The sequence below is a fragment of the Saccopteryx bilineata genome, chromosome 6 (genome assembly GCF_036850765.1).
Source record: "Saccopteryx bilineata isolate mSacBil1 chromosome 6, mSacBil1_pri_phased_curated, whole genome shotgun sequence".
NCBI lineage: Eukaryota > Metazoa > Chordata > Mammalia > Chiroptera > Emballonuridae > Saccopteryx > Saccopteryx bilineata.
This window is the reverse complement of record NC_089495.1, coordinates 184,787,778-184,815,473: the sequence shown is the minus strand read 5'-3', so window position 1 is coordinate 184,815,473 and position 27,696 is coordinate 184,787,778. Positions and strand designations below refer to the sequence as shown.

At 47.7% G+C, this 27,696-nt stretch overlaps 1 protein-coding gene across 1 annotated transcript in view; it reads left to right on the top strand.

The window, feature by feature from the left end:
• Window positions 1-15,317: 15,317 nt before the first annotated feature.
• Window positions 15,318-27,696, top strand: part of PHACTR3 (phosphatase and actin regulator 3) — a 166,743-nt gene continuing 154,364 nt past the window's right edge. Inside the window, exon 1 of the mRNA XM_066236337.1 lies at window positions 15,318-15,453. Within this exon, the coding sequence (XP_066092434.1) occupies window positions 15,342-15,453 (112 nt within the window). The 5' untranslated portion in view covers window positions 15,318-15,341. The remainder of the gene's footprint in view (window positions 15,454-27,696) is intronic.

The following is a 27,696-nucleotide window of genomic DNA, read 5'->3' as shown; positions in this document are numbered from 1 at the left end:
AGCACGGTATATGCTTCCACTTGTTTGTATCTTCCCTGATTTCTTTTATCAATGTTTTATAATTTTCTGAGTACAAGTCTTTAATCTCCCTGGTTAAATTTATTACTAGGTACTTTATTTTTTTGGTTGTAATGGTAAAGGGGATTGATTCCTTAATTTCTCTTTCTGACAGTTCATTGTTAGTGTATAAAAATGCCTCTGATTTTTGAGTATTAATTTTATATCCTGCCACCTTGCTGAATTCATTTATTAGGTCTCGTAGTTGTTTGACTGCGACTTGGAGGTTTTCTATATACAATATCATATTATCTGCAAATAACGATAGTTTTACTTCTTCTCTTCCAATTTGGATGCCTTTTATTTCTTTTTCTTGTCTGATTGCTGTGGCTAGGACTTCCAGAACTATGTTGAATAAAAGTGGTGAAAGGGGGCACCCCTGCCTTGTTCCTGATCTTAAGGGGATTGCTTTTAATTTTTGCCCATTGAGTATGATGTTGGCTTTGGGTTTGTCATAGATAGCCTTTATCATGTTGAAGTATGTTCCCTGTATTCCCACTTTGCTGAGAGTTTTGATCATGAATGGGTGCTGGATTTTATCAAATGCTTTTTCTGCACCTATGGAAATTATCAAGTGGTTTTTGTCCTTCCTTTTGTTTATGTGATGAATCACATTGATTGATTTGTGAATATTGTACCAGCCTTGCCTCCTAGAATAAATCCCACTTGATCATGGTGTATGATTTTTTTCATATATTGCTGGATCTGGTTTGCTAGTATTTTGTTGAGGATTTTAGCATCTAAATTCATCAGGGATATTGGCCTATACTTTTCTTTTTTTGTGTTGTCTTTGCCTGGTTTTGGAATCAGAATTATGCTTGCCTCATAAAAGGATCTTGGAAGTCTTCCTTCCTCTTGAATTTTTTGAAATAGCTTGAGAAGGATAGGAGTTAGTTCTTCTTTGAATATTTGGTAGAATTCACTTGTGAAGCCATCAGACCGAGGACTTTTCTTTTTTGGGAGTTTTTTGATAACTGTTTCAATCTCATTTGTTGTCATTGGTCTGTTTAGGTTTTCTGATTCTTCCAGATTAATTTTTGGAAGATTGTATGTTTCAAGGAATTTGTCCATTTTAAGTAGGTTGTCTAGTTTTTTGGCGTACAGTTCTTCATAGTATTTTCTTACAATATTTTGTATTTCTGTTGTGTCAGTTGTTATTTCTCCACTCTCGTTTCTAATTTTATTTATTTGAGTCCTCTCTCTTTTTTTCTTGGTAAGTCTGGTTAAAGGTTCATTGATCTTGTTTACCTTTTCAAAGAACCAGCTCCTGGTTTCATTGATCCTCTGTATTGTTTCTTTAGCCTCTATGTCATTTATTTCTGCTCTGATCTTTATTATTTCCTTCCTTCTACTTGCTCTGGGCTTTACTTGCTGTTCTTTTTCTAGTTCTTTTAGATGTAGGATCAAGTTGTTTATTTGAGCTTTTTCTAGCTTCTTGAGGTATGCCTGTAATGCTATGAACTTCCCTCTCAGGACTGCTTTTGCTGTGTCTCATAAATTTTGAGTTGATGTATGCTCGTTATCATTTGTTTCTAGGTATTTTTTAATTTCTTCTTTGATCTCATTGTTTACCCATTCATTATTTAATAACATGCTATTTAGTTTCCAAGTGTTTGAGTATTTTTCAGTTTTTCTGTTGTGGTTGATTTCTAGTTGCATGCCATTGTAATCAGAGAAAGTGTTTGATATGATTTTAATCTTTTTAAATTTGTTGAGACTGCTTTTGTGCCCTAACATGTGGTCTATTCTAGAGAATGTACCATGAGCACTTGAAAAGAATGTATATTCTGTTGCTTTAGGGTGAAAGGTTCTGAAGATATGTATTAAATTGAGTTGATCTAGTATGTCCTTTAAGTCTGCTGTTTCTTTGTTAATTTTCTTTCTTGAGGATCTATCTAGTGATGTTAGTGGGGTATTGAAATCCCCTACTATTATAATATTGCTGTTGATCTCACCCTTTAAATCCATCAAAGTCTGCTTTATATATTTAGGTGCTCCTATATTAGGCGCGTAGATATTTATAACGGTTATATCTTCCTGTTGGATTGCTCCCTTTATCATTATGTCATGACCTTCTTTATCTCTTACTATAGTCTTTGTTTTAAAGTCCATTTTGTCTGATATAAGTATTGCTACCCCAGTTTTTTTTTTTCATTTCCATTTGCATGAAATATTTTTTTTTCCATCCTTTTATCTTCAGTCTATGTGCATCTTTTGCTTTAAAGTGTGTCTCCTGTAGACAGCATATGTATGGGTCCTGTTTTCTTATCCATGTAGCTACCCTATATCTTTTGATCGGACCATTTAATCCATTTACATTTAAGGTTATTATTGATATGTAATTTTTTATTGCCATTTTATTCTTTAAAACTGTATTCCTCTTTTGCTATATTCTTTTTCTCCTTTGATCTGTTTTCAACAGGCCCCTTGGTATTTCTTGCAGCCTTGGTTTTGTTGTAGTGAATTCCTTGAGGGGTTTTTTTGCCTGTAAAGCTTTTTATTTCTCCTTCAATTTTAAATGATAGCCTTGCTGGATAAAGTAGTCTTGGTTGTAGGCTCGTGTTCTGCATTACTTTGAATATTTCTTGCCATTCCCTTCTGGCCTCAAGTGTTTCTGTTGAGAAGTAGGAAGTCATCCTTATGGGGGCTCCTTTGTAGGTGATAGTCTTTTTTTCTCTAGCAGATTTTAATATTTTTTGTTTATCACTTAGCTTTGGTATTTTAATTATGATGTGTCTTGGTGTTGATTTCTTTGGGTTTCCTCTTAATGGAGTTCTCTGTGCTTCTTGAACATATGAGATGTTTTCCTGCCTTAATTGAGGGAAGTTTTCAGCTATGATATGTTTGAACAAAGTCTCTATCCCTTGTTCTTTCTCTTCTTCAGGAACCCCTATGATGCAGATGTTATTTCTCTTCATTTTGTCACAGAGCTCTCTTAGAGTTTCCTCAGACTTTTTTGAGTCTCTTCTTTTTTGTGCTCTGCTTCTGTGCCTTTATTTATCTTGTCCTCTAACTCGCTGATTCGATTCTCAGCTTCATTCATCCTGCTTTAAATTCCTTCCATTGTGTTCTTTATTTCTGATATTGTATTTGTCATTACTGACTGATTCTTTTTTATTATTTCAATGTCCTTTTTTATATTTGCTGTCTCTTTATTTAGGTGTTCATAATGACCATCTATTGTTGTTCTAATATCTTTTAGCATTCTAACAATCGCTATTTTAAACTCTGCATCTGGTAATTTGGTTATATCTGATTTATTCAGGTCTTTTTCTGGGGATTTCTCTTGATTCATTTGTGTTGCATTTCTCTGCCTTCTCATTTTCTCTATGTAAAGGAAGATTTTGGCCACTGGAGTCCACTGGGTGTGGCCTCTGTTCCCTAGGTATGGTCTGTCTGCATACCTGCCACCCCCTCTGCTGTTGCTGCCTAGGGCGTTTGGGTATGGGTGTTGCCCGGTGCCTGCCCACTGGGGCTGTTGCTGTGGTTTCTGCCTCTCACAGGAGTGGCTGTGATCACATACTCAGGTGTACAAGCCTTGGTGGCCTTGGCCTTTGTCCCACCCCCGTGGGTGGCATTATGCTCGGCCCTGAGGGCAGTGGCAAGCATCTTTGCTCAGCTGCAGGTCTCTGCCTATTTCCAGGCTTTTACCCCACCCTTGCAGGAGAAGCCCACTTGTGGGATGGCTGCAAGCCTTGACTCCACAGGCCGAGTGGGACTGCATGCCCATGCTCAGTAGCAGGACTCTGCTTCTTCTGGTTTTTTGGCTCCACCCCCCTGGGAGGAGCCGGCTCCCAAGGCAGGCCACAAGCCTCGGTTCCATGAGCGGGGCAAGGCTGTGCTCCTGCGCCCTTGTTCAAGGGCTGGTCGCCACCGCTTTCTGGGGTTCCCACCCTTCTCCCGCAGGCTGGATTGCAGGCTGCCTGCACCTGGGCTTTACCACTTTTGCATGCCCCCTTCTCCCCAGCCAGGCAAGACTGAGCTCACACCTGGGCCCAGTGGTGGCCAGCTGGCTTCTGCCCTTGCCGACTGAACCGCACTTCTGCGTCCAGTCGCTACCCACCTTCCTGAGAGCCCTCAGCTGTGTGGGTGGGGGCGCTACTGCTCAGACCCTAAGACTCACTACTGTAGCCCTGAAAGCTCCCTCCTTCTAAGTAACTCTGCTCTGAGTGCCTCGGGAGAGTTTGTTTGGCTGGTGTCCTGCTTCCCTTTGCTGGAATTGCTGTTTTCAGGGGAAATATTCACTTCAGACTTGGGAAGTGACTCGTCCCAGGGGTTAGGGTGGCTGTCTCCCAAAATGTTTCTCCCTGTGCCTCCTAGATTACACTCTCTTCCTGTTACTCTGGTCCTCTCCTCTCTCCCCATCCCCCAGAGCCCCGGGTGGGTGGTTGTGAGAGAGGTGTTCTGCACGGTCCCTTTAAGAAGAATCCTGGGTCTGAGAAATCAATCTCTTTCTCACAAACAGTATCCTGTCTTGTTTCCAGCTAAATACTTTCCATATGCCTCTTCTAGGCTCTGGGGCCGCAGGCTGGGGCTTTGTTCCTGGGACTCAGGACCCCCCCCCCCTCTGCTAAACTCACTTCCCGCCTTGCGAGTCTCTCCTGGCTGCCGTTCGCTCTGGGGAGCTGGGCAGCCCTCTCCGCGTTTCCGCTTTTCCTACCAGTATGGTGTGGCTTCTTCAGTGTTTCTTGGTTGAAGAGTCCTCTTAGTTTAGTCCAAAGTTGGTTTTTCCAGATGATAGTTCTTAAAATTAGTTTGTAATCCACTTTGGTTCTGGGAGGTGGAGGTTGGTACATCCGCCTACTCCATCGCCATCTTGTCTTCCTATTTTTAAAAATGTATTATTGCATTTTATTTGCTAGAATTTTGTTTAGATTTTTGCATCCATATTCATTAGAGATATTGGTCTGTAGTTTCCATTTTTGTGTTGTCCTTGCCAGGTCTTGGCATCAGGGTTATGTTAGCCTTATAAAATATGTTAGGAAGTATTGCCTCTTCTTTAATTTTTTTGGCAGACCTTGAAAAAGATAGGAACCAAATCTTCTCTCAATGTTTGGTAGAAGTCACCTGTGTAGCCAGCTGCTTCTGGGCTTTTATTTTTGGGAGGTTTTTGATAGTTATTTCTATTTCCTCTCTACTTATGGGTCTATTTAGATTTTCCACTTCTTCATGACTCAGTCTAGGAAGATTATATACTAGGAATTTATTTGTTTCTTCTAGATTGTTGAATTTGGTGGCATATAATCTTTCATATTTTAATATGTTCTTTTATATCTATGATGTCTGTGGTAATTTCTCCTCTTTCATTTTGGATTTAATTTATATGAATCCTTTCTCTTTTTTTCTTAGTGAGTCTAGCCAGGGATTTATCAATTTTATTAATTTTTTTCAAAGAACCAGCTCTTTGTTGTATTAATTTTTCTATAGTTTTTGTTCTCTATTTCCTTTAGTTCTGCTTTAATTTTTACTGTTTCCTTTCTTCTGCTGACTTTGGGTTGCCTTTGTTTTTCTTTTTCTAGTTCCTTAAGATGTGATATTAGGTTGTTTACTTAGGATCTCTCTTGTTTTTTTTTTTTTTTTAATTCCTTTTTTTTTTTTTTAAGATTTTATTTATTTGTTATAGAGAAGGGGGGGAGCAGGAAGCATCAACTCCCATATGTGCCTTGACCAGGCAAGCCCAGGGTTTTGAACCGGCAACCTCAGTATTTCCAGGTTGACGCTTTATCCACTGCGCCACCACAGGTCAACTCTCTCTTGTTTTTTAACATAGGCTTGTAATGATATAAAATTTCCTCTTGCTGCATCTAAGAATTTTGATATGTCATGTTGTCATTCTTGTCTGTATATATATTTTGATCTCTGCTTTTTCTTCTTCTTTGACCCAGTCATTTTTTAGAAGTATGATGTTTAATTTCCACTTTCTTTGTAGCTTTCTTTACTTCCTTTTTACAGTTGAATTCTAATTTCAGAGCTTATAGCCAGAGAATAAACTTGGTATAATTTCAATTTTCTAGAATTTGTTGAGGCTAGTTTGGTGGCCCAACATATGACCTATCTTTAAGAATGTTCCATGCATAGTAGAAAAGAATGTATAACATAGTTCTGGGTTGAAATGTCCTATAAATGTCTATTATGTCCATTTGGTCTAGTATGTCATTTAGGGCTGATAATTACTTTATTGATTTTCTGTTTGGACAATCTGTCTAAAGCTGTCCATAGTGGGTTGAGATCTCCAACTATGATTGTGTTTTTGTCTGTTCCAATTTTTAAATCTATTAGTAGATGTCATATATTTCAGTGCTCTTTGATTTGATGCATATATTTATATATTAAGAAGTAGTATGTGTTTTTTATATAATTTCCCCTTTATCATTATGAAATGTCCACCTTTGTCTATTGTTACCTTTGTTTTCTTGAAGTCAGTATTGTCAGATGTGGCTACACCTGCTTTTTTTTTCGATTTTATTTACTAGGAGAATTGTTTTCCAACCTTTCACTTTGAGTCTACTTTTCTCCCTGCAGCTTAGATGTTTCTTCTGAAGGCAGTATGTGGTTGTGTTTTGATTTTTGATCCAATCTACTACTCTGTGCCTCTTTATTGATGAGTTCAGTCCATTTATATTTAGAATAATTATTGATGCATAAAGACTTCCTATAGCCATTTTATGTTTTGTTTTCTGGTAGTTCTGTGTCTCCTTTGGTTTTCCTTTGTGTTTCCATCAGTTGTTTTTGTTTTATGGTTTCCATACTTCTTTCCTCTTTTTATTTCTAGGTGAGAGGAGGGGAGATAGTGAGGCAGACTCCCACATGCACCCCAACCAGGATCCACCTGGCAACCTCATCTGGGGCTGTTGCTCATGTACCAACCTATTTTTAGCACCTAAGACTGATGTGCTCTGATGAGCTATCCTCAGTCCTGGGGCCACACTCGAACCAATCAAGCCACTGGCTGCAGGAAAGAAAGAGGAAGAGAAGGGGAAGAGGGAGAGGGGGGAAGCAGATGGTCACTTCTCCTGTGTGCCCTGACCAGAAATTGAACCTAGGATGTCCATACACCAGGCTGATGCTCTATCCACTGAGCCACCGGCCAGGGCCTATTTTCTCTTTTTTTAAGCTATGTGTTTCAGTATTTTTTTTTAATGGGTGTTTACCATTAGGTTATTAAGAGAAAATTTTTCATATGTACAAGAGTCCTTTGTCTTATGACTGCTTCAGCACTCCATCTTCCTTTGCTACTGCCATTTTGCTTCAGTATCACATCAAATTCCCCCAATCTCCTGGTAGAAGAAGACCCACACACTCCCAGTTTCTCCTTTCTTCAGAGCCTTAAAGAGTGCTTTTTATCCTCTGCCCTCCATTTTTACCCTTCCCACCTCTAGTTGATTTGATGTGCAATCTTTTCAGGCAAGGCTGCACACCCAGCTTGTGTTCCTTCACTGAATTATAGCTGTTCAATTTGTTGACATTTCAAAGGGAGAGATCAAGGGGATCTCTCACACCACCATTACTCTGACCCAGGTTTTCTTCTTTTTTTAGGCTGAAAATATTCCATAGTATGGAAGGACCAATGGTATTTTATCAGTTACCCGCTGATGGGCATTTAGGCAGCTTCTACTTTTTTTCTATTGTCAGTAATACTACAGTGAACACGGGGGTACAAATACTTCTTCAAGATTCTGATCTCAATTCTTTTGGGTATACACCCAGAGGAGAAGTTCTAGACCATAAAGTAATTGTTGGAAAAGGCCATCTCACATGTGTGGTTTTGACCCCCACTCAGCTACATAAGAACATGGAGTTCTCACAGCATGTGCCCAACTTATCCCCTGTGTGGGACTCCTTCCCTGTGTTACACTCAATGTACCTCTACCTCTCATGTTCTCCTTAATCATGTGTCTTATGGCACCTGGTCACCCCTACTATTGTCTCTATCCCCTGCCAAAGGAATGGGGTCCTTCTGATGCAGTACCAGAAGGGTCGATGCAGGCCAACATCCCTGAGTTGGCTTTTAGCAAAAGGAAGGGGGGGTTGACACCCATGCTGAAGCTGGTCCTGCTGTGTCTCTTCTTTGTGTGGTTCCATCCAGTGCTTGACTGTGTTGTGTTTTCCTTGGTGCCTCTGACATCAAGACACAGTGGGCAGAGGTATTTCGACTTCTGCTCCCAGTGAAAGGCCACAGATGCCATTTACTTGGCCATTTGGGCACTGCTTGGGTAGAAACACTAGGGTCCCTTGGCCTCATTGCCCCAGGATGGTACCAGCTCTATGCGGTGGGAGCTGTGAGCTCTCTGGCCACAGGAATACTGCATGGTGTTGCAGGGTCACAGACAACATCCTAGGGAAGTAAAGGGCCTTATCCAGGGAGCTCTGCCAGGTCAGGTCACTGCAGGCCTCCATAAGATCTGTTTTCACTCAACATAAAACCACTGATGACGTTGCTGAAAATTAAGCTGTTGAAATGAGATCCTTCTCTAAAAATGAAATGCAGAAACTAAAGGGCAGGCTGGACAAAAGGCAGGGAGGTCTCAGCAGCCTGGTGAGTGTGCCTGTTCAGTGAAGAAACATTGCAGATCCAAATCTCTTGGGCATAATGGCACAGACAGGGATGGATACAAGGTCTCCTGGTCCCCACCTGGGACCAACAGCCCTTCACACCTATCTGGATAAAGGGGTCATGGCAGAATTCAGACTGTTCTTGAGCTCTTTGGTCCTGGTGCCCAAATGACAATATATCAAGGTCCCCATTACAGGAGGATTAAACGAATGACATTGGGAGCTTTGGAGGCAAATATGATGACCTGTGACAGACAGGTGCTAATCCACAGGTGGGTGGATCCTTTGGGCCATTTTGGGTGCTAGTGATTTTGGTTCCCACAGCTGTTAGCATCACAAGCTCTGGGATTTTGGTTGCTTGTGGCATAGAATGTCACTGCCTCCCAAAGCACCCTCAGCAAAGAATTTGAGTCATAGCAGTGGGTCGTGTCTACTGCTACCCAACCACCTGAGTTATCCAAGCCCCATTGGGCTATCTCTGAAAACAGTGCTGCACACCATGCTGAAAGGGAACACTGGTGACTCAGGACTTGCTACAGATAGGAATGATCCAAACCTGAGCACTTGGGGTCCCTGGCTGAGACCCATCCACCCGTGCTCCTGCTAGTCATCCCCACAAAATGCTGTCCCTGAACAGCAGAGAGTCTCTGTAAGCAAACCACACAAACAGGCGGTTTGGGGATGATTGGACTGGCTTCACCTCCACGTTGGGGACAGACAACCATCCCGCGGGGTATATAATGCTTTGTATTCATGCTTACCATGTGGTATGTGGGACACACATACTGAAGAAATACTTCTTGTTTATCTGAAATTCAAATTCCATTGACTGCTCCATTTCATCTGGCAACCCTATGTAATGAAGCCCTCTTCTCTTATTGAAGAAGGAATAGGAATTAGTTCTAAGGACTTCATGGTCAAATGGTAGAGTGTGCACCCCAAAGGCCATTAGCAATACTAGGCAATGTGACCATTTTCATTCAAACAGAGCAACAACAACAGCAAAATCAGTGTTTTATCTAAAAAACATGGTTATATGTTGAGTTAAAACATATGGAATTAAAATATAACTTATAAGATAAAGCAATTAACAATAAATTTATAGCACCCCTAAGTTTTATGTCCCAGCATCTGCAGATCACAAAACTGCTTCTTTGGAGAGAAAAATTGAGACACTCAGATGCGATACTTGTGATGGCCACTAGAGAGCAACTTGATGTGGTCACAGCTTCTGGACTACAAAATGAAACATGGGGAGAAGTACCTGTATAAATAAACCAGATGCTCTTGTTTTCTGTTGTTGTTTCTTTGGCTTCTGTAGATGCTTTTGTCTTTCTCTTCCTTGCCATCTCCCTCCACCCCTGCCCAGCAGCTCCAAGGGTTCAAGTCCCCCACTTCTTGCTGCTTCCCAGGCCTCCCTACAGGTGGCCACATGCCAGGGATCAAGTCCACTGGGGTAAATCTTTAATGAGCAGACACAGGAGGTGATAGTAAGTCTTTTTTCTTTCTTTTTTTTTTTTTTTTAAATTTACTCAGAGGAGGGGAGGCAGAGAGACAGACTTCCACATGTGCCCCCACTGGGATCCACCTAGAAAGCCCACTAAGGGGAGATGCTCTGCCCATCTGGGGCATTGCTCTGTTGCCCAGCAATGGTGCTCTTCTTAGTGCTTGAGGCAGAGGCCATGTAGCCATCCTCAGCACCTAGGGCCCACTTGCTCTAGTCAAGCCATGGCTGAATGAAGAGAAGAGAGAGAGAAGGAGAGAGAGAGAGAGAGAGAAAAGTGAGAGGGGAGAAGGTGGAGAAGCAGATGGTCGCTTCTCCTGTTTGTCCTGACTGGGAATCAAACCCAAGACACCCACACCCCAGGCTGACATTCTACCATTGAGTCAACTGCCCAAGGTGGTAAGTCCTTTTCTTTTCCAGTCCTTCACACCCAGTGTGGCCGTGCATCCTAGTTTGCCCAGGACAGCCCCAGGGGTGCTGCTGCCTAGGCGTCATTGGGGTAGCACCCCCTTTGCTCTCACAGTGTCTAGTCTGATAAATTATCTGCTTACTCTTCTTTTTTTTTTTAAGAGGATTTTTTTAAATTTTATTTATTTATTTATTCATTTTTAGAGAGGAGAGAGAGAGGGAGAGAGAGAGAGACAGAGAGAGAGAGAGAGAGAAGGGGGAGGAGCTGAAAGCATCAACTCCCATATGTACCTTGACCAGGCAAGCCCAGGGTTTCGAACCGGCGACCTCAGCATTTCCAGGTCGACGCTTTATCCACTGCGCCACCACAGGTCAGGCTTGCTCACTCTTCTTGTTCAGCCTCTAGGGTGGGTGCTGTGACAGTTGGGGGTGGGTTTTCTCCCTCCTTCTGCTCCTGGGTCCTCACCCTCCACTGGCTTCTGGGGGACCAGCAGGAGCTTTTCAAGGTGTGTGATGGGCACATCTGAGCCCAAGTAACAGCAGGCTCAGTTCCAGGAAGGACACCCACAGGGCAATGGTTCAAAAAAAATAATGGAGTAGGGGATTTCTGAGGGGAAGACACTCAGGGGGTGAGGGGAACACATCGCAGGAACTGTTAGGGGCACTGCAGGCGGCGGGGAGTGTGGTGGAAATGACTGAGTTCCAAGTTTAGGAGAAGTCTGTAAGGAGTGTCCTCTAACCTTGCTGCTCACCCCAAATCCCAGCCTGGGCATCTTCCGGTCCATGCAAAGAAGGGGAGAAGCAAGTCTGAGGAGTGACCCCAGTGAGCAGGGGACAGAGAGCCCCAAAGAAGACTGGGCTATTTCACCCCCCCCCCCCACACACACACACAGCCACCCAGAGACTCCTGCAGGGGGGGTTGGGTATACAGAACAAGCCCTTTACATAGGCTACAGGGAAGGGGCGCAGACTCTGCGTGGGAGGGAGGAAGGCTGGAACAGAGGTGGAGAGAGACAGAGACAAGAGGAGAGAGTCAGAGACCAAACTTCCTGTTTCTGTTCTGGAGTTTTGTGTAAATGCCATCATGCCCCGTGTGGCTCTGTGTGACCGGCAGCTGTGACTTGGCAGTGTTCACAAGGTTCATTATGCGGTAACGTGCACTGATAAATCACTCCTTTTATTGTCAAACAGCATTCCGTTGTACAGATAGACCACGTTTTACTTGTCCACTTATCTGCTGATGGACATGCAGGCTGTTTCCACTTTGGGGCTATTATGAACAGTCATTGCAATTTTTTCTGGGCACATTATGTTTCCACTTCTCTTGGGTCTATACCTATACGTGGCATCTCCCTGAAACCTGCAGAGATTTTTTTTTTCCTCAGGGGGTTTGAGGAGGCTTAAACTGAGAACTAAAATACAGCGGAAAATGGAAGAGAGAAGGAAATGTTGATTGTCTATGGAAAAAAAAACATAGACACATGTTGACTAGAATGCCAAATTGGGTAAGTTTTAGAGATCTCAAAAAGACCCAGCGCCTGCATGCGTCCACTGTAGTCTCTTGCCAGCCTCACCCTCAACATCAGATATCCTCTAAGAGGGGAATCGAGAAATTGGGGGAACCCCCAACACAAGCTTGGCTGCATGCTTCCTAGTGGCCACCAGAGGGCACCAGACCAATCCCTGAGTCTCAGATTCCTGGAAATAATGTGGTTTCTGAGTGTCTCTTCCCAAGCTGCCAGCAGAGCTGATCCACTGTGTTTTGATCCCAAAACTTCCCAAAGGAAGGGCGGAGGGTTTAGACTCCTAATGTGAATCAACACGTGGATGAAAGAGAGAGCAATGGAGTGCCCTCAGCTGGTGGCAAAGTTCACCCCAGAGCAGTCTGGCCTTGGAACTGTTCTCTGTGGCCACTCTGAGACCTTAAAGGTGTGCGCACCTCTGTAAGACGCGGAGAATCAAGGGCACAGTAGCCCATGAGGGAGGGCATAGGATCAGCACACAACCACAGTAGGTGCCCAGGAACAGCGCCATCACTGTCTGGATACATATTTGCCATTTGACCCAAAGAGTGTTTGGAGCCCATTCAAAGTGATTCACAAAATTCAGCAGCAGAGGAGACATGAGTCCAGATGGGGCCTGTGACCCATGATGGCCCAGAGAGGGTGGTGCAAAGGGAGAGAAGAACAAGAGCAGGGACATGAAGTGGGGCTGGGAGGTGGGAGAGGCACAGACGGCTCTTGGGGAGTCACCTCCAGGTTGATCACAGCAGTGGGCTCCCCACCTCCTGGAGCCCAGGCACAGCGCCGGGACTGCAAGGGGTGCGTATGGGGGCTGAGTGCCAGTTCCTGCAGCATCTACATCACTGGAGGATTTTAAACTAGTCATTTCGGTCCCAGACCACTGCAGGGCACACTGGATTTCTTAGGACTTGGGTTTGTACGTTGAGAAATTGTTGTTAGCTTTCTAAAGGGAAAACAGACTTCTCATGACTGCCAGAGAGAAGCACACACACACACACACTCACACTCACACTCACACACACACACTCACAGACAATTGCTCAGTGTGCCTTCTCCAGATTCCATTTTCTTTTTCATCATCCCAGCCACACTGAATAACCATGGTTACTTTAAAAAAGAGAGACAGAGATTGCTTTTCTTTTTAAAATAATTTATTGAGGTATAATTCACATCAGATAAAATGAAACACTTTTAAAGTGAACGATTCACTGGCATTTCTGTTTAGTTCTAAAACAAATTCATTGCTCCAAAGTAAAATCTCTATCCTTGTGGTAACTTTTAAACTTTTGTTTATTAATTATTTATTGGATGTCTACCATAAGGCAAATCTGTGTGGTGCTGAGGATTTTTAACAGTGTGAACTTCCATGGACCAACTTTCCCGAACCATCACTGAGAACAGAAGCATGGACTGTGCTGATTGGTCAGACGGGATCATAAGCCCACCCCCCCCCCCAGCAGTGTTAGGGAAGGGCCTTGCCTCCACCAGAGTTGGGAAGGGAGCTGCCAAGAGGGAAATGGAACTTTTGTTCCCAACCCAGGGGGACAGAGGCCACATGTTCATGGACCAGGGCCAATGCCTGTCCCCTAAAATCCCAGCACAGTGGTGCACAGAGCAGACATGTGGGACTGACTGAGATGTGGTGTGTGACCAACAGAGGCCACAATGTACACATGGGGAAGCCAAATGCATGGGAAAGAAAAGCAGAGGTTGAACACTGCTTCAGAGCAGAGGCAATGCTTAAGCTGGGTCTGAAAGAATGAGTAGGAGTTCTCCAGGGCATGCCCAATGGGCTGGGCAAAGGCACTGAGACATTGACTGGGGTTTGAATCCTGACTCTTCCCCTTCCTAACTTCCCAGGGCAAGTTACTCCATCTCTCTGAGCCTCAGTTCCCTTCTCAAAAAATGCAGGGCGAACATAGTGTTTCCTCCGAGAGCTGATGGAGGAGAAAATAGGATGAAACTGGGGACAAAGCAGTGGACGTGACAAAACCCCTGCTATCCCGGAGTTTGTATTTTCTCATCTGTGAAGTAGGATTATTTGCACCTTCCTCCAGTTGTTCGAAAGTTTAAGTGAATGAGTGCTCAGCACAGTGCCACCTAGTGTTAGCTGTTAACATTTGTCGTTACTATTGGTACAAAGTTCTGAAGGTGACAGAGAAGTCTGGAAGGAGATGCTGGAAGCAGGGGGCATGTACCCAGGAAAGGCTGCAGGTGGGTAGAATGCCCTGCTACATCCAAGTGCCAGCACTGCCTCTAAGCCGCCAGGTGGCGGTGGACAATTCTTTCCCAGTGGCTGCCTGCACATCTGCATGTGTGTGCTTCACCTGCTGGTGGAGTCGCTAGGGTTTGAACAGAAGGACCTCTGGGGCACTGCGCAGAGCTGCCCCAGAAAGCTCTCAGCGATGCTGGGAGGGTCTGTCCCTTTGGCCTCTGAGGACCTGTGCTTGTTACACTGAGCGAGTCAGTCTGATGGTTACGTTGACCTCTTCAAATTACCTTGGTGTTTGCTGACCGCATCCAAGTCAACAGAGGCTGCTAGCCCCCACCCCCACCCCGCCCAGACCCAAGACACCCAGATGCTTGTGAATGGAGGAGGGGTTGTGATTGGAGGAAGCACTCCGATGGACTTGGGGTGGGGTGTGGCCGGCACAGTCCTAGTCCTTGAGCTGGTTGGTGGCTACAAAGGTCCTACATACAGTACTCATTGAGCTAAATATTTGTTTTTTCTTATTTTTGAAAAAGATAGTAATACATATCGCTGGTTTATGAGAATGCACATATAGCAGTTAGAGTAAAGGCAGCCAAAGCGGCTTCCGCACGGGAACAGTCGGGGCCAGGGTCACTGTCCCCTCATTTCACCCTCCCAAGGCCATTTTACACCTGAGAGCACTGGGCTCAGAGGGGCCAAGCGACTCGCCCAGGGTCCCATAGAGGCTCTAACTCGGCAGCCTCTTTACAACGGGATCAACCGGCGGCGGCTTCCTCTCCTGCCCGGCTGCCCCTTTAACGTTTCAGGGAGTCCCGGGCACTGAGGTCCTTCATCCCAGGCTGCGGCGCGGGGCCGGGTCCCGGGAGATCAAGGTCAAGGCGGTGCCCTCCGTGTCTCCGCCCGCCCGACGCGGGGGCTGGCCTCGCGAAGCGGCCCCGCCCCCGCCCCGCCCCGCCCCTCCGGGCCAGCGCTTCCCGCAGCCCGGGGCCCCGCGCCCCCGCCCCCGCCACCGCCTCCCGCAGCCCCTAGCTCTGGTCGGCGCAGAACCGCCAGGCGGACGCAGCCCCGAGCGGCCTCCGGCGAGATGCGCGGCCGGGGCGGGGGGCGCGCCCGCTGGCCGGCGCCGGTGCGCTCGCTGCTACGCGCTTTCGGGGTCCAGGACGCTGCCACCGCCGCCGCCCGAGGCCCGGAGCAAGGTAAGCGACGCCGTGGGCAGCCCGCGCCCTGCCCTGGGCCGCTGCGGGGTGGCCAGGATGCCTGCTGCTCCCCCAGCACAGAGGTGGCGCCTGCTGGCTCCGGCTGCCCCTGCAGCCTCAACGGACGACTCTGGCCCCAGACAAGGACAGTGCGCGCAGCGGTCCGGAGGGTGGGCGGTCCTGAGTTTGGAACCCTCTTCTGCTCACTGCATGATTCGTGCACAGGGCACTTGGCTTCTCTGAGCCTCAGTTTCCACATCTGTAAGATGGGAGTGATCTTACACTTGAGTCTCGAGGCAGCAGTTGGGATCACGCAAGCCCAGGTTGCTACCCAGTGGGAGTTCGCACGTATTCGGTCAAGCGGGCCTCCACCTGTGCAGGGCAGGAGTGCCAGGGCCCCTGCAGGCAGACACCTGGTCCTGGAGCCGGTCCAGCCGCAGTTAAAGCGACAGGATCTCAGGAGAGAGGCCGAGGAAGCTGGAAAATGGTGAGGGCCCACTTGGCCCAAGGAAGGGGAGCTGGGAGCTAGAGGGAGCTGAGGTCTCCTGGCAGGTTGGGGCAAGTAGGTTTACAGTTGTGAGTACATGAAACAGTTTATTCTTGTATTATTATTTATTAATTATTGGATTGTTTTCCATAAGAACAGCTGTAAACTGACTTTCGCTCCACCCTGTAGTTGATGAGCCGCGGACTGAACCCTGGTGGGGTGAGGAGGGTTAGGCTGGCGTTTTCAGGCTGGCCCCGGTAAGGATCTCCAGGGAGCACTTAGTACCAACAGCTCCTGAGGCCTCCCCCCCTGCCTGCCTGAGGCCTCACCTCACCCCTGCCTGCCCCTTCACTTCCTGGAATCTGTATTTCTCCCCAGTGCCCCCGGGTGGTTCTGGATCTGGCCAGTCTGGAAACTCTGGTTTACACAGTCAGTGGTTCTTATCAGTGGCCCCTAACGGGAGTGAATCTGCCTGCCCCTCCTCCCAGTTTTGTTTCTTTACTTCTTACCCCCCAGTTAGTGCTGGCATCTGGTGGGGAGGAGCCAGCGAGGCAGCTGGACATCCTGATATACCCAGCTCTCCCCCTGCCCCTGAGAAAAAAGGAAAAGAATGATCTCGTCTATGTCAGAATGTGGAGGATGGGAAACTGTGATATATGGAGTCACAGGGTAGGCAAGGGAGGGACGGACTTGAGGGTTATTGGGACCAGCAGGTGTCATTGAGAGCCTGCTGTGTGCCAGGCCCCAGGTGGTGCTCTGAGGGTGCAGCGCTGCTGGTGAAGCTCCTGGCCACTTGTGCGTGGAGTACTGGGAGCCCAGCACAGAGGATGGACAGCCCTTCTGTTGCCCCCACTACTTGTGAAACCTTGTGCTGGACTCTGGGGTACAGCGGTGACACCAGGGCACACACCCTCTGCTGGGGACAAAAGCTTCCTCCCCAGAGCCCACACACAGTGGGTGCGCAGGACTGCTGCTTCCTCTCCCCTGCAATGCTTGGGTACTGACTTTGCAGCCAGGAGTATCGGGGCTGGGTTTTGAGAAGACATTTCATGAGCTGACCTTCAGCAGCTCGGAGGGGCATTCAGCGCCATCGCAAGTGTGTGGTCTGCCCGTGGACGTTATGCAACTCCTGCACACTCTCCTTTCAATTGTTGGGTGTTTTTAAAATAGTTCTGTGACTGCTGTCCAGGCTGTGAAGGACGGCTGGCTGTGCCACAGCTAACCCACTTTGGCCACAGAGAAAGTGGCCATTTAGGCAGCAGGTCAGCTGATGTTTATTAATCACTGGAAACGGGGCAGTTGCTGACCTAGATGCCCAGACATCACCCGGAGCAAGGCGGTCCACTTCCTGGCCTCAGGGAGCTTTGACTCCAGTGCTGGGAGAAAAGACCACTGACTGGAAGCCAATAAAACAAAACAAAAAGATAATCTCTGCAGAGAAATGTTGGAAAGAAGATAAGAGGAAGACGGGCAGTTAGAGACTGAGGGTGTGAGCTGCTCAGCTAGGGTGGCCAGGAAAGGCTCGGCAGAGACAGATGTTTGGCTGCAGATTCGAGTGGGGAGAAGCAGGGAGCCATGTGAGGGTGGAGGGTGAGGGCATTCCAGCAGGAGGAGGAGCAGGGGCAGAGGCCCTGAGATGGGAAAGGGCTTGGTGGAATTGGGGAGCAGGGAGGGTCAGCAAGCTGCAGATGGGTGTGCAAAGGGAGATGAACGGGCGGGCCCTGGGCTGCCGGGTGAGCTCTGGGCATTTCCTGTGTGCAGTCTGAGTCCAATGGCAGAATTCAGCCTGAGGAATTGCCGGACCTGCTGCCTGTGAGAGGAAGCTCATTCTGGCTGTCCTGTGGCAACAGGCGCTGGGTGGGAAAGAAGAGGCCTGCTGCTCGGAGGACAGAGTGGGCATGGGGAGGTTTAGGTGGCTGAGCCAGGAGGCCGCATGGGTTCTGTGTCCAGGCACCTGGGGAGAAGGCTTGGCGGAGGAGGAGGAGGAAGGCTGATTGTGGGGAGGGAGATGAGTTAGAGGGAGGAGGCTGTGCCAATTTGGAGAGGCCTGTTGACACCCTAAGGCAGGGGTCCCAAACTTTTTACACAGGGGCCAGTTCACGGTCCCTCAGACCGTTGGAGGGCCGGACTATAAAAAAAACTATGAACAAATCCCTATTCACACGGCACATATCTTATTTTAAAGTAAAAAACAAAATGGGAACAAATACAATATTTAAAATAAAGAACAAGTAAATTTAAATCAACAAACTGACCAGTATTTCAATGGGAACTATGCTCCTCTCACTGACCACCAATGAAAGAGGTGCCCCTTCCCAAAGTGCGGCAGGGAATGGCCTCAGGGGGCTGCATGCGGCCTGCGGGAGGTAGATTGGGGACCCCTGCCCTAAGGCATGGCCCATCTAAGCCTGGAGCTCAGGGCAGTGGTCAGCCTGGAGCCTCCCTCGGAGGTCCACAGGGTGTCGCTCCTCAAGGAGGAGGTCACTGGAGAAGGCTGATGCAGAGAGGGGCTGAGTTTCTGGGTAGCAGTATTGTATCTCAGTGTGGCTTCAGATGAGACCCGAGGCCATATACCAAATGTTGGTTTGGAGCCAGGGCCCAGGGACCCAGGGTCGAAGCCCTGCTGTGTGCTCACAACTCTGAGCATTCTAACAGCTGGACTTTGGTGGGGTCCCCTGGCCTCTCTCAGCCCGTGTCCGTGTCCGGGAGGACTTGCCCAGCCGCCTCCCGAGCCTGGCTCCCTGACTTGTGTGCCACCTCCTGGAGCTTGCTTTGGGTGGGTCTGCCTCCCGGCCGTGGAGGAACAGTGTGCTATTTCTGTGGCGGGGCTGCTTTAATTTAGGAACAAATTAGCCAGCAGCCATTCTTCCAGACTTTGACTTCTCATTGGAAGCTCTGACTCGTGCTGGGATATTTCTGCACCAAATGAGTTTTTTTTTCTTTTTTAAAAAATTTTTTTGAAGGGAAAGGCATGATCAATGATATCATGACATGTCTCAGCTGACGCTCATTAAAAGTTGTGGCTTTAGGGGCTGCAAGAGGCGGTTGGAAAAGAGACGCCTGTGTCCCTGGCTCAGCTCAGGGCTGGGCCTGGCTCCCTGAGGGCAGCGGCTCTGAAGACCCATATCGGGTCTGAGCTGCCCAGTTCTGAAATTGTGATGACAACCAGCTGGGCCTAGTGGGATTTTCGAGTAGCAAGTTACTAGACCTTTGGAAGCAAACTGTCAGCTCAGGCAGCCTCAGTAGCTCCAGCTAGCATCCTCTTCTCTGTCCTCGTCTTGGCTGAGCCACACTGCCCATCTTTGAACCCGTCACTGTGGCCTGGGAATGGAGGGAGCTGGACTGCTGAGGCCCCATAGGTCCGGCTTGAGACCCTTCCCCCAAAGAAAACCAGGCTGATGCCAGGAGAAGACAGAGAGCAGGTGCCAGGCATCATCAACCTCACATATGTCCAGCTGCGCCTCCACAGTGCGGGACCCATACTCCTGCTTACCTGACCTGCAAATCCTCTGTGGGTCTGGGGTCACCCTGCTGGCCTTAGCCTCCTCTCCTGACAAGTCCGGACAGAGTAGATGGCTGTGAGTCACCTGGCCAGGTGCTTGGGCATTTTTCTCATTACTTGTCCCTCACGTACGTGCATCTGCCCCCCCCCCCCAATTACTGTAAGGATTGCTGTCTGCTGGTGAACTTGGCTGATGAAATTGCTTGCTCCATTTTTGTTTTAAGGGAAATGAGTGATTCTCAGGCTTGAGACCAGACCTGGCCTATAGTTGGCTGTCCATGAGATTTGTCTGGTGAATGCATAACATGTTCTATTTAGGTGATGGGATTTTTTTTGGGGGGGGGATATGTATATAATTACGCTAAATGTTTCCTGAATACTTTCTCCAAGTAAGAAGTGAATACACTGCAGACAAGGCTAACACCTTCTTGGAACCCTATTCCTGTCCCCTCTCCTTCCTCCGTACCCAGAGATAACCCATTACCACTTAGAGTTTGCCCACCAGACTGTCCTGACATGTGCACGTGGGTCTGTCCCAGTGGGAATGTTCAGAATTCCTTCCAGTAAGTCTTTTAAAGAAATGGCATCTGGAAACAGCACGTCTTGTTCTGAAACATCTTGTTTTCATTCAACAGTGTATCTTGGAGATTTATCTGGGTTAATAGATTCTTTCTAATTGCTGTAGAATATTCCACTGTTTTAGCCTTTCTGGGGCTGATGGCCATGGAGGTCATTCTCAGACCTGCTCCACTGGGGGGCGCGCTGGAGTCAGCATTCCGCATGTTCCTCCCGGGGCATTTGTACCCCTCCTTCTCTGTGGGGCATGTGCTCAGATGTGGGGTTCTGCGGGACACGATGAGCACATTTTGAATTTCATGTGGTATTGCTAAGTTGTATCCAGCAGCTGTGTCCGAGGTGCCTCTTTCTTCAGGTGCCTTGAAATGTTCGTTGAGCGTTTCCAATCCTACAGAAGAAAAGTGGGACTTCCTTGGATTAATTTGCAGTCCCCTAATTGCTCCAGAGCATTTTTTCTTATGTTAATTGACCATTTGGATCTCACTTTCTGTGAGTTAGCCTCTCTTTTATTTTGCCCATCTTTCTATGCATTATTGGTCTTTTTCTAACAGGCTTGCAAAAGCTATTGATGTGTCCTGGACTCTCATTTTCTGTTTGCTGCTTATATTTTTGGTCTATCTGTGCTTGTCTTTTAACTTGATGTATAGTGTCTTTGGTTAAGTAGAAGTTGTTTTTTTAAAAAATATATATAATTGACATAACATTATGTTACTTTCAGGTGTATATCCAATTATTTGATACATGTATATATTGCAAAATGATCACCACAATAAGTCTAGTTAACATCCGTCACCACACATGGTTAGCAATTGTTTTTCTTGTAATGAGAACTTTTAAGATCTGCTTCTTAGTAACTTTCAAATATAGACTACAGTCCTGTTAACTACAGTCACCATGCTGTACACTATATCCCCCAGTTTTGACTTTTGATACAATAAAATCTATCAAGCTTTTTCTTTATGTGTTTGCTTTGTGTGCATGTGTGTGTTTCTTTAGAAATCCTTTCTGGCCTCAAGTTCAAAGTGAACACCTTCTCCCTGGGAGTTTGCCTGGGAGTAGTATCTGGTTTTAGCTCTGGAAGTTCTATTTCCCAAAGACCCTTGTATTGACATAAGAAATATCCACATTTGTAGAAAATTTTTAGGAGTTGATTTGGGCCTAACTGATGGCAATTGCAGGGAAGCCATATCTCAACAGATTGAGAAAATGATCCAGAGAATGGCAGTTTCACAGCATATTTTACACATTAGAATCAAAGGAGGAGACGAAAGGGGAGGATAGTTACATGAACTCTATTGGTGATAGATCAGGGGAGCGGAAGAGAGCAAAGTGGGGAGATTTCTGGGATTGGATAAAGAAGAAGTTGGAGAGGCTCGCCCTTCTTTCCCACTGACGGGTGCAGGAACACATGGAGATGGTGTTTGGGGAACATGGTAACAGCGAGGGGTTCTGTGGTCTGTGCTCTAGTGCCTGGGTGAGCCCTGCAGGGCCCAGACAGGAGAACACTGACATTTCAAAGGTATGTTATCATTGTAGATGCGGAAAGACAATAGACAAGACTCCGAGTAAAGATTGACCTTTGCCAAAGAAGCTTCAGGCCTGGGATGGGCTACTGCCATGACGTGCTCTTAGCTAGGAATCTGTATGTTCAGACCATCCTGTGTGGTTACTGTCAGCTCTGAGACTGCAGGGCCTGCCTTGCTAGCCTCCCCTGAGCGTGTCAGCTTTAGTACGTGGCCCTTTTTCCATCCACACCTGACTTCCCTGCAAACCAGGACATTTGGTCATTAACATCCATCCGTGTTTCCTTTTCATGAGTGCACAGCTCTTCTCTTTATGTTTCTTTTCTAATCCACTATAACTTACTTCCGTGAACAGTATGAGGGAGAAGAGAGAGTTTCAATGGGGAGTCCAGTGCACGACTTATGCTGACACTGGCTTGCCTCCTGGGGTCTGGAGTCTGGGCACGTGCCAGGCAGAAGGTACCCACAGAACTAGCCCCTGATACAAACCCCGGATGCTAAGTCTCCAGCAGGCCTGCCTGGGAGATAGCATTTCACACGTGACATCATGGCTGGAGGCGTTAAGTGCATCCTGTGTGGCCCCACTGGGAGGAGACTGGAAGCTTCTGCCCGGCTTCCCCCGGACGTTACCCCATGCACCATCTTTCATGCCAGTTGTCCTCTGTGTTTCTTTACTGCCATCAGTCACAGCTGTAACTATGACTGTGTTTGATCCTGGGAGTCCTGTAGGTGAGTCCCCAAACCTGGGGGACCTGGAGACCCCCACACAGTAGTCATCTTGCTCCTATGATGCTGCAGACCTGCCCGTTTTTGTGTGCACAGCCTGTAGCCCAGGGTCCGGCACGTAGTAGGTGCTTTGTCCATCTCGCCGCCGCAACCTTACTGAGGGTGAGCAACAGGTCTGTGGCGGGGCACTTCCTCCGCCCCCCGTGGAGACAGCAGAGCCATCCCAGGCTCACAGACAGGCCTTCCTCTGGCCGCATCTGTTCTGACACAGGGCTCTGTTCTGACACAGAGCCTCTGGCTCCTCCTTGAAGGAGCGCCACTGAACACAGCAACCCACAAATCCAGCCGCACTTTCCCTCTCAAATTGCAGGAAGCGGGCTTCTGAGGCTCCCGCCTTCTCCTGAAAGCGCATCCTATTTTTAGACTGTTTTGCATTATTTACACATATTTTGTAGAAGGGCAACTGGAAATGGGCGTGTGTGGGCCAGCCTGGGGCCTCTTCCCCCATCCTGACCCCGTGTGCTCTGCACCTGATGGGGCCCTTGGCAGTCACCTTCCCCTCAGCCAGGGCAGCCCTCCTTTGCCAGCTCTGCAGTCTGTCCCTGTCACCCCTGTCTGCTCCCTCCTGCCACCAGCAGGCGGGTGGGTGTGTGGATGGTGGGTACCCCGGGGCGAGGAAAGAGGCAGTGCCCATGGTGAGGTTTCCACTCCAGGTTCGGGACTGCACCTCTCCACTTCTCTGTGCCCCAAACAGCTGTGTGACCCGAACATGATCTGCCACCTGTGCCCAAATCTCTCTAACCACCGTCACCATACACATTCGGACAGCAAGGGCGTTGGTATAATAGAGGCTGGCTGCAAATTTCAGTTCCTACTTTTATTTTAATGGCTTCGCTGTTTGTGCTTTTTCCTATAATCCACTAAAATTTATGATAAATTAGCTCTCTTTTTTTTCTTTCATGCCTCTTGGTTAGACATCTGAATAATGAAAATGTAAGAGGAGACATTCCTCTCTGTAGATGAATGTGATTTCCAATTTGGAGAATTATGGCCATGAGTAAAAGTGGAAAATATTTCACAGTTGTCATTTGTGCTGGGTTCCTGTGGGAGTCACTACAGCGTGGGACTAGAGAGGAGCCACCTGAGACCCCTCTGCGTGGACATTGGGAGTCACACCAGCCCGTGCAGGAGGCAGGTGAGCCTGTCCTCGGGTCTGCTCACTCCTCTGCCCGGCTGCCCGCGAGGGGTGACCCCGCCGGGCACGTGAGGAAAACCGAGACTTAGAGAGCTGGAATGACCTGCTCAGGCCACAGAGCTGGTGGGGCCGAATTTGAACCTGGGCAGAGACTACATTCTTAGTCATTTTATTCTCTTACCTCTCACAAAATGTAATTACACTCTATACTTTTCATTCTGGAAGGCACTGCTAGTTCTCAGCACCCAGTTCCGGGACCCTAATGGATGCCCCCACCTGGGCTGCATGTTGGAGAGACCTGCTTGGGAAGGAAGAAGGGGCCTTGTACTACGGGTGGGGCACTGTGGCTCGTCTGTCTGCCCCTTGGCTTTGAGGAGCTCCTGTGAGTCCCCTGGGCCATCTGACCATCAGAGCAGCTTCCCTGTCCTCAGATTGTGACTGACTGTGACTACAGGAGGCTCCACGGCAGGGCCGAGAGCAGTGTCCGATTGAGTGACAGGGCGCAGGAGTCCTGGGGGATTAGAGTTCTGCTGGCCATGCTGGGTAAGTGGATTAGGTGGGGGAGTGCCCACAGCGAGCAACTCGGTACATGTGGGGTGACAGACAGCACTGTGATAGGACCTCACTGCCTGAGCGTATGGGGCTGGGGACAGCTGAATCCTGCTTTGAGGAATCCTAACATTAAAACAGACCACCCCGTGGCCCTGGCCAGTTGGTTCAGTGGTAGAGCGTTGGCCTGGCATGCAGGAGTCCCGGGTTCTATTCCTGGCCAGGGCACACAGGAGAAATGCCCATCTGCTTCTCCACCCCTCCCCCTCTCCTTCCTCTCTGTCTCTCTCTTCCCCTTCTGCAGCCAAGGCTCCATTGGAGCAAAGATGGCCCTGGTGCTGAGGATGGCTCTATGGCCTCTGCCTCAAGCGCTAGAATGGCTCTGGTTGCAACAGAGCAATGCCCCAGATGGGCAGAGCATCGCCCCCTGGTGGGCATGCCGGGTGGATCCCGGCTGGGCGCATGCGGTGTCTGTCTGACTGCCTCCCTGTTTCCAAATTCATAAAAATACAAAAAAAAAAAAAAAACCAGAACCCCCCCCCCCTAATTTGTAGAGCACATACATCAGTTGGTAATTGTCTCCATTGTAACAGTGATCTGTGCAGGAATGTTTCCTTACAGTTTAGCTGCAGGGCATCTTGAATAAGGAGGTGCTAATAGTCACAGTGTTTCTGGGTTCTGTTCACTGTCCCCGCCCTGAGCTAGGCTGCCTCCCTCTCCCTCTCTGTTGAATGTAGCACCCCATGAACCTGCCTTGTCTCCTGGACCTTTCTTGCCACCCTCCACTTTATTCTACTCCCAGTAGCCCCAGAACCTTCTGAGAGAGAAGGTAAATCCACCTCTTTCTCTCCTGACGGAGACCCTCCTTGGATTTCTGTTCTTCCCAGGATAAATCCATCCTCCTTCCCACGGTTCATGAGGTCGGCCCTTTGAGTTCTGGACCCTGCACCCCACCCTCACCTCATGCCACTCACCTTATCTCAGTTCCTCAAGCTGCCCAGCAATTTCCCACCCCAGGGCCTTTGCACATGCTGTTGTCAGAGCACTCTTCTCCTTGTGCAGAATGACTGGCACATACTCTATGCTCAATGAAGACTCATTGAACCAGTGAACAAATGAATTAATGAGTGAGTGAATCAGTCAATCAAACCCCAAACAGGGCCTTACGTTCTCCAGAATGTTTATCTGGAATTAAGCCTGGTGGATCTGCATGGTCTTCAGAACCTTGCCTTTCTAAATGAAGGGTCAGCTTCTCATCTTTGCTGGGTGTTATAGTTCTAATGGGAGCCAGAACCACCCCCACCTGACAGCCTTCCAGGGCCCATTTCTCTAAAGTTCTGGGGCTCCATTTACTATCACAGCATGAGTGGACACATGGGTCCCCCAAGTAGCCCTTGGAAAGAGCCAGGAGGGTCAGGAGTTCCAAACCCTGCAGCATGAAATGGCAGGAGGGATTCCTGTTGCACCCCAAGTCTCTGGACTGAAGTGGCCTCTGCTAAACACAGACATGAATATTATCCCCCTGCAGGTGACAGAAATCCCTGGTACTGTTATAATATACAGAATGGAGACCAGCAAAGGTGTTAGAATCTAATTGCCTAAGTCGGTACTGACCCCAAATATGAAACCCCAGTAGAGGCACTGGCTTCAAAGTGTGCAGTGGTTTTAATGAATTGTGAGCCCTGGAAGAGATCACAGCTTCTGAAAATACTGACATAGCCATCATTATTTATAGGCTTGAACAAGTAGATCTTTGGAATTAACACGCCAGCTACGGGACTGATGATGTATTTTTTAAGTACTTCCTATAAACCCAGTGTTACAGATTTTCTGTAATTTATGGAGCAGGTGCGATGCTGTGTTCAAACTGTTACACTGTAACACGTGCAGCTTGCTGTTTCTGCGAAGGGAGCGGTTGGTGACATAAATTCAGACTCTGGTAAGTCTGTAAGTCTGGCTCTGCAGTATCCCGTGGGAAAAGAGATGTCTCTTTAGACTATAAATCCAATAAACATATTAAAATGTACACGCTGAAGTGGAGAAAGTGTTTGGATGACACAGACCATTTTCAAACATGAATTATCTTCTTTTAAAAGTCAAAGTAAAATGGCCTGACGGTTTGAGCCGCAAGCATTCCTGTAGAAGAGGATGGCCGGTTGGCCCTGTTATTTAGATCAAGCATTCTGATCAGACAAGTGTTTCATGATCTGCTTCTCTGGGCAAGAATGGAAGCATTGGCAGTGGGAGGCCAAATGGTCCCTGTCACTGGTCTCCTGGAGTTGAGGGCAGAGCTGCCCAGAAGCCACCCCCTACTTTCATAGGGACAGGAGCCTGTGGAAGGTGCAGGGGATGATGTATGGGTATGTCTGTGTTCATGCTGAGTATCATTATATTATTGTTACGAAGTACCCACTTGTCCAAGAAGTAGTAAGTTCCATGCACATTAGAATACACAGATTTATGTCATTAGGAAAAAACTGCTTGTAACATTCCCTGTTCCCTGGTGTGGCTAGTCTATCAATCAGCTATTTACAGTTAGACTGTCTCCACTTTATCTGCCTTATTCATACCTCCCAGTGTACTTGGGCTTCTGTACTTGGGTACATCTGTGCTGGGTCCCCAAGAAAGGGCACTTTCTATCCTGTCAGAAGCAGCCAGCCGTACCCCCCACCCCAGCATTGGCAGGCTCTGTCTCAGCATTTCTGTCCCCTATAGCACATGGTACTGGGCCGGGGAATGGTTGGGTTCAATAGGTGGTTGTTCAAGCAAACAGCTTCCTTGTAAGCTGGGCTTGCAGGGAGAGATTTTGGCCAGAGGGGGTAGGCACCAGGAAGGCAGAGTGGGAAGAACACAGCAGTTCTTTCCTGTCCTGTTCCTGTCACTTGTTAGATGTGGGACTTTGGTGAGTCACATACCTTCTCAGAGCCTCAACCTCATTCTTCATAAGAGGAGAATAATTATTCCAACCTCACAAGATTGTTAACATAGGTAAGGTCCCTGGTAAGCTGCAAAAATGCTGTCATCATTCAGTGCCACCATGGCCACCTTCTGCTCCTTTTTCCATTATCACCATCAAATCAGTGACTTCCAGGGGGATCCAGTCATGAGGTCCCTGGCTCTGCCACTTAGGATATATCTGATGCAATAGCAGCGTGAGCTCCAGAGTGGAGGACCTGGGGGGACCTTGTCTCTGCTACCCAGCTGAGTAAATACTTTGCATCAGACTTGCAGCCTGTGAGTATGATAGTACCTACCTTGTTTATTAGTTTTAGCATTAGGCACATTAATAATTACAAAGTTCTTAGAACAGTGTTTGACACATAGAGCTATGTGTTAAGGAAATAAAAACCCAATCAACAGAGCTTAAGCTCCTGTTCCAGGAGATCTGAAGGGATGCAGTTCCAAGGTGCATCCTCAGTTGCTGGCATTCCATGCTCACGAGTGTCACTGCAGAGTCACAGGGTGGCCACTTTAGCTCCAGACCCCATAGGATCTTCAAAAGGCAGAAAACCATGCGGGCAGGTGACTGCACTAGGCGCAGTTTCTCCAATTACCAGCAGAGGGCGCTACTTCCCTCCTTAATACCCTGCTCAGGTGGGAGCGGCTTTGTCTCCGTCCACGTCTCTTCTTTGACCTGGAATTCCCTCCTGGGGTTTTTCCCTCTTGTCCCATTCAGTTTGTCCCC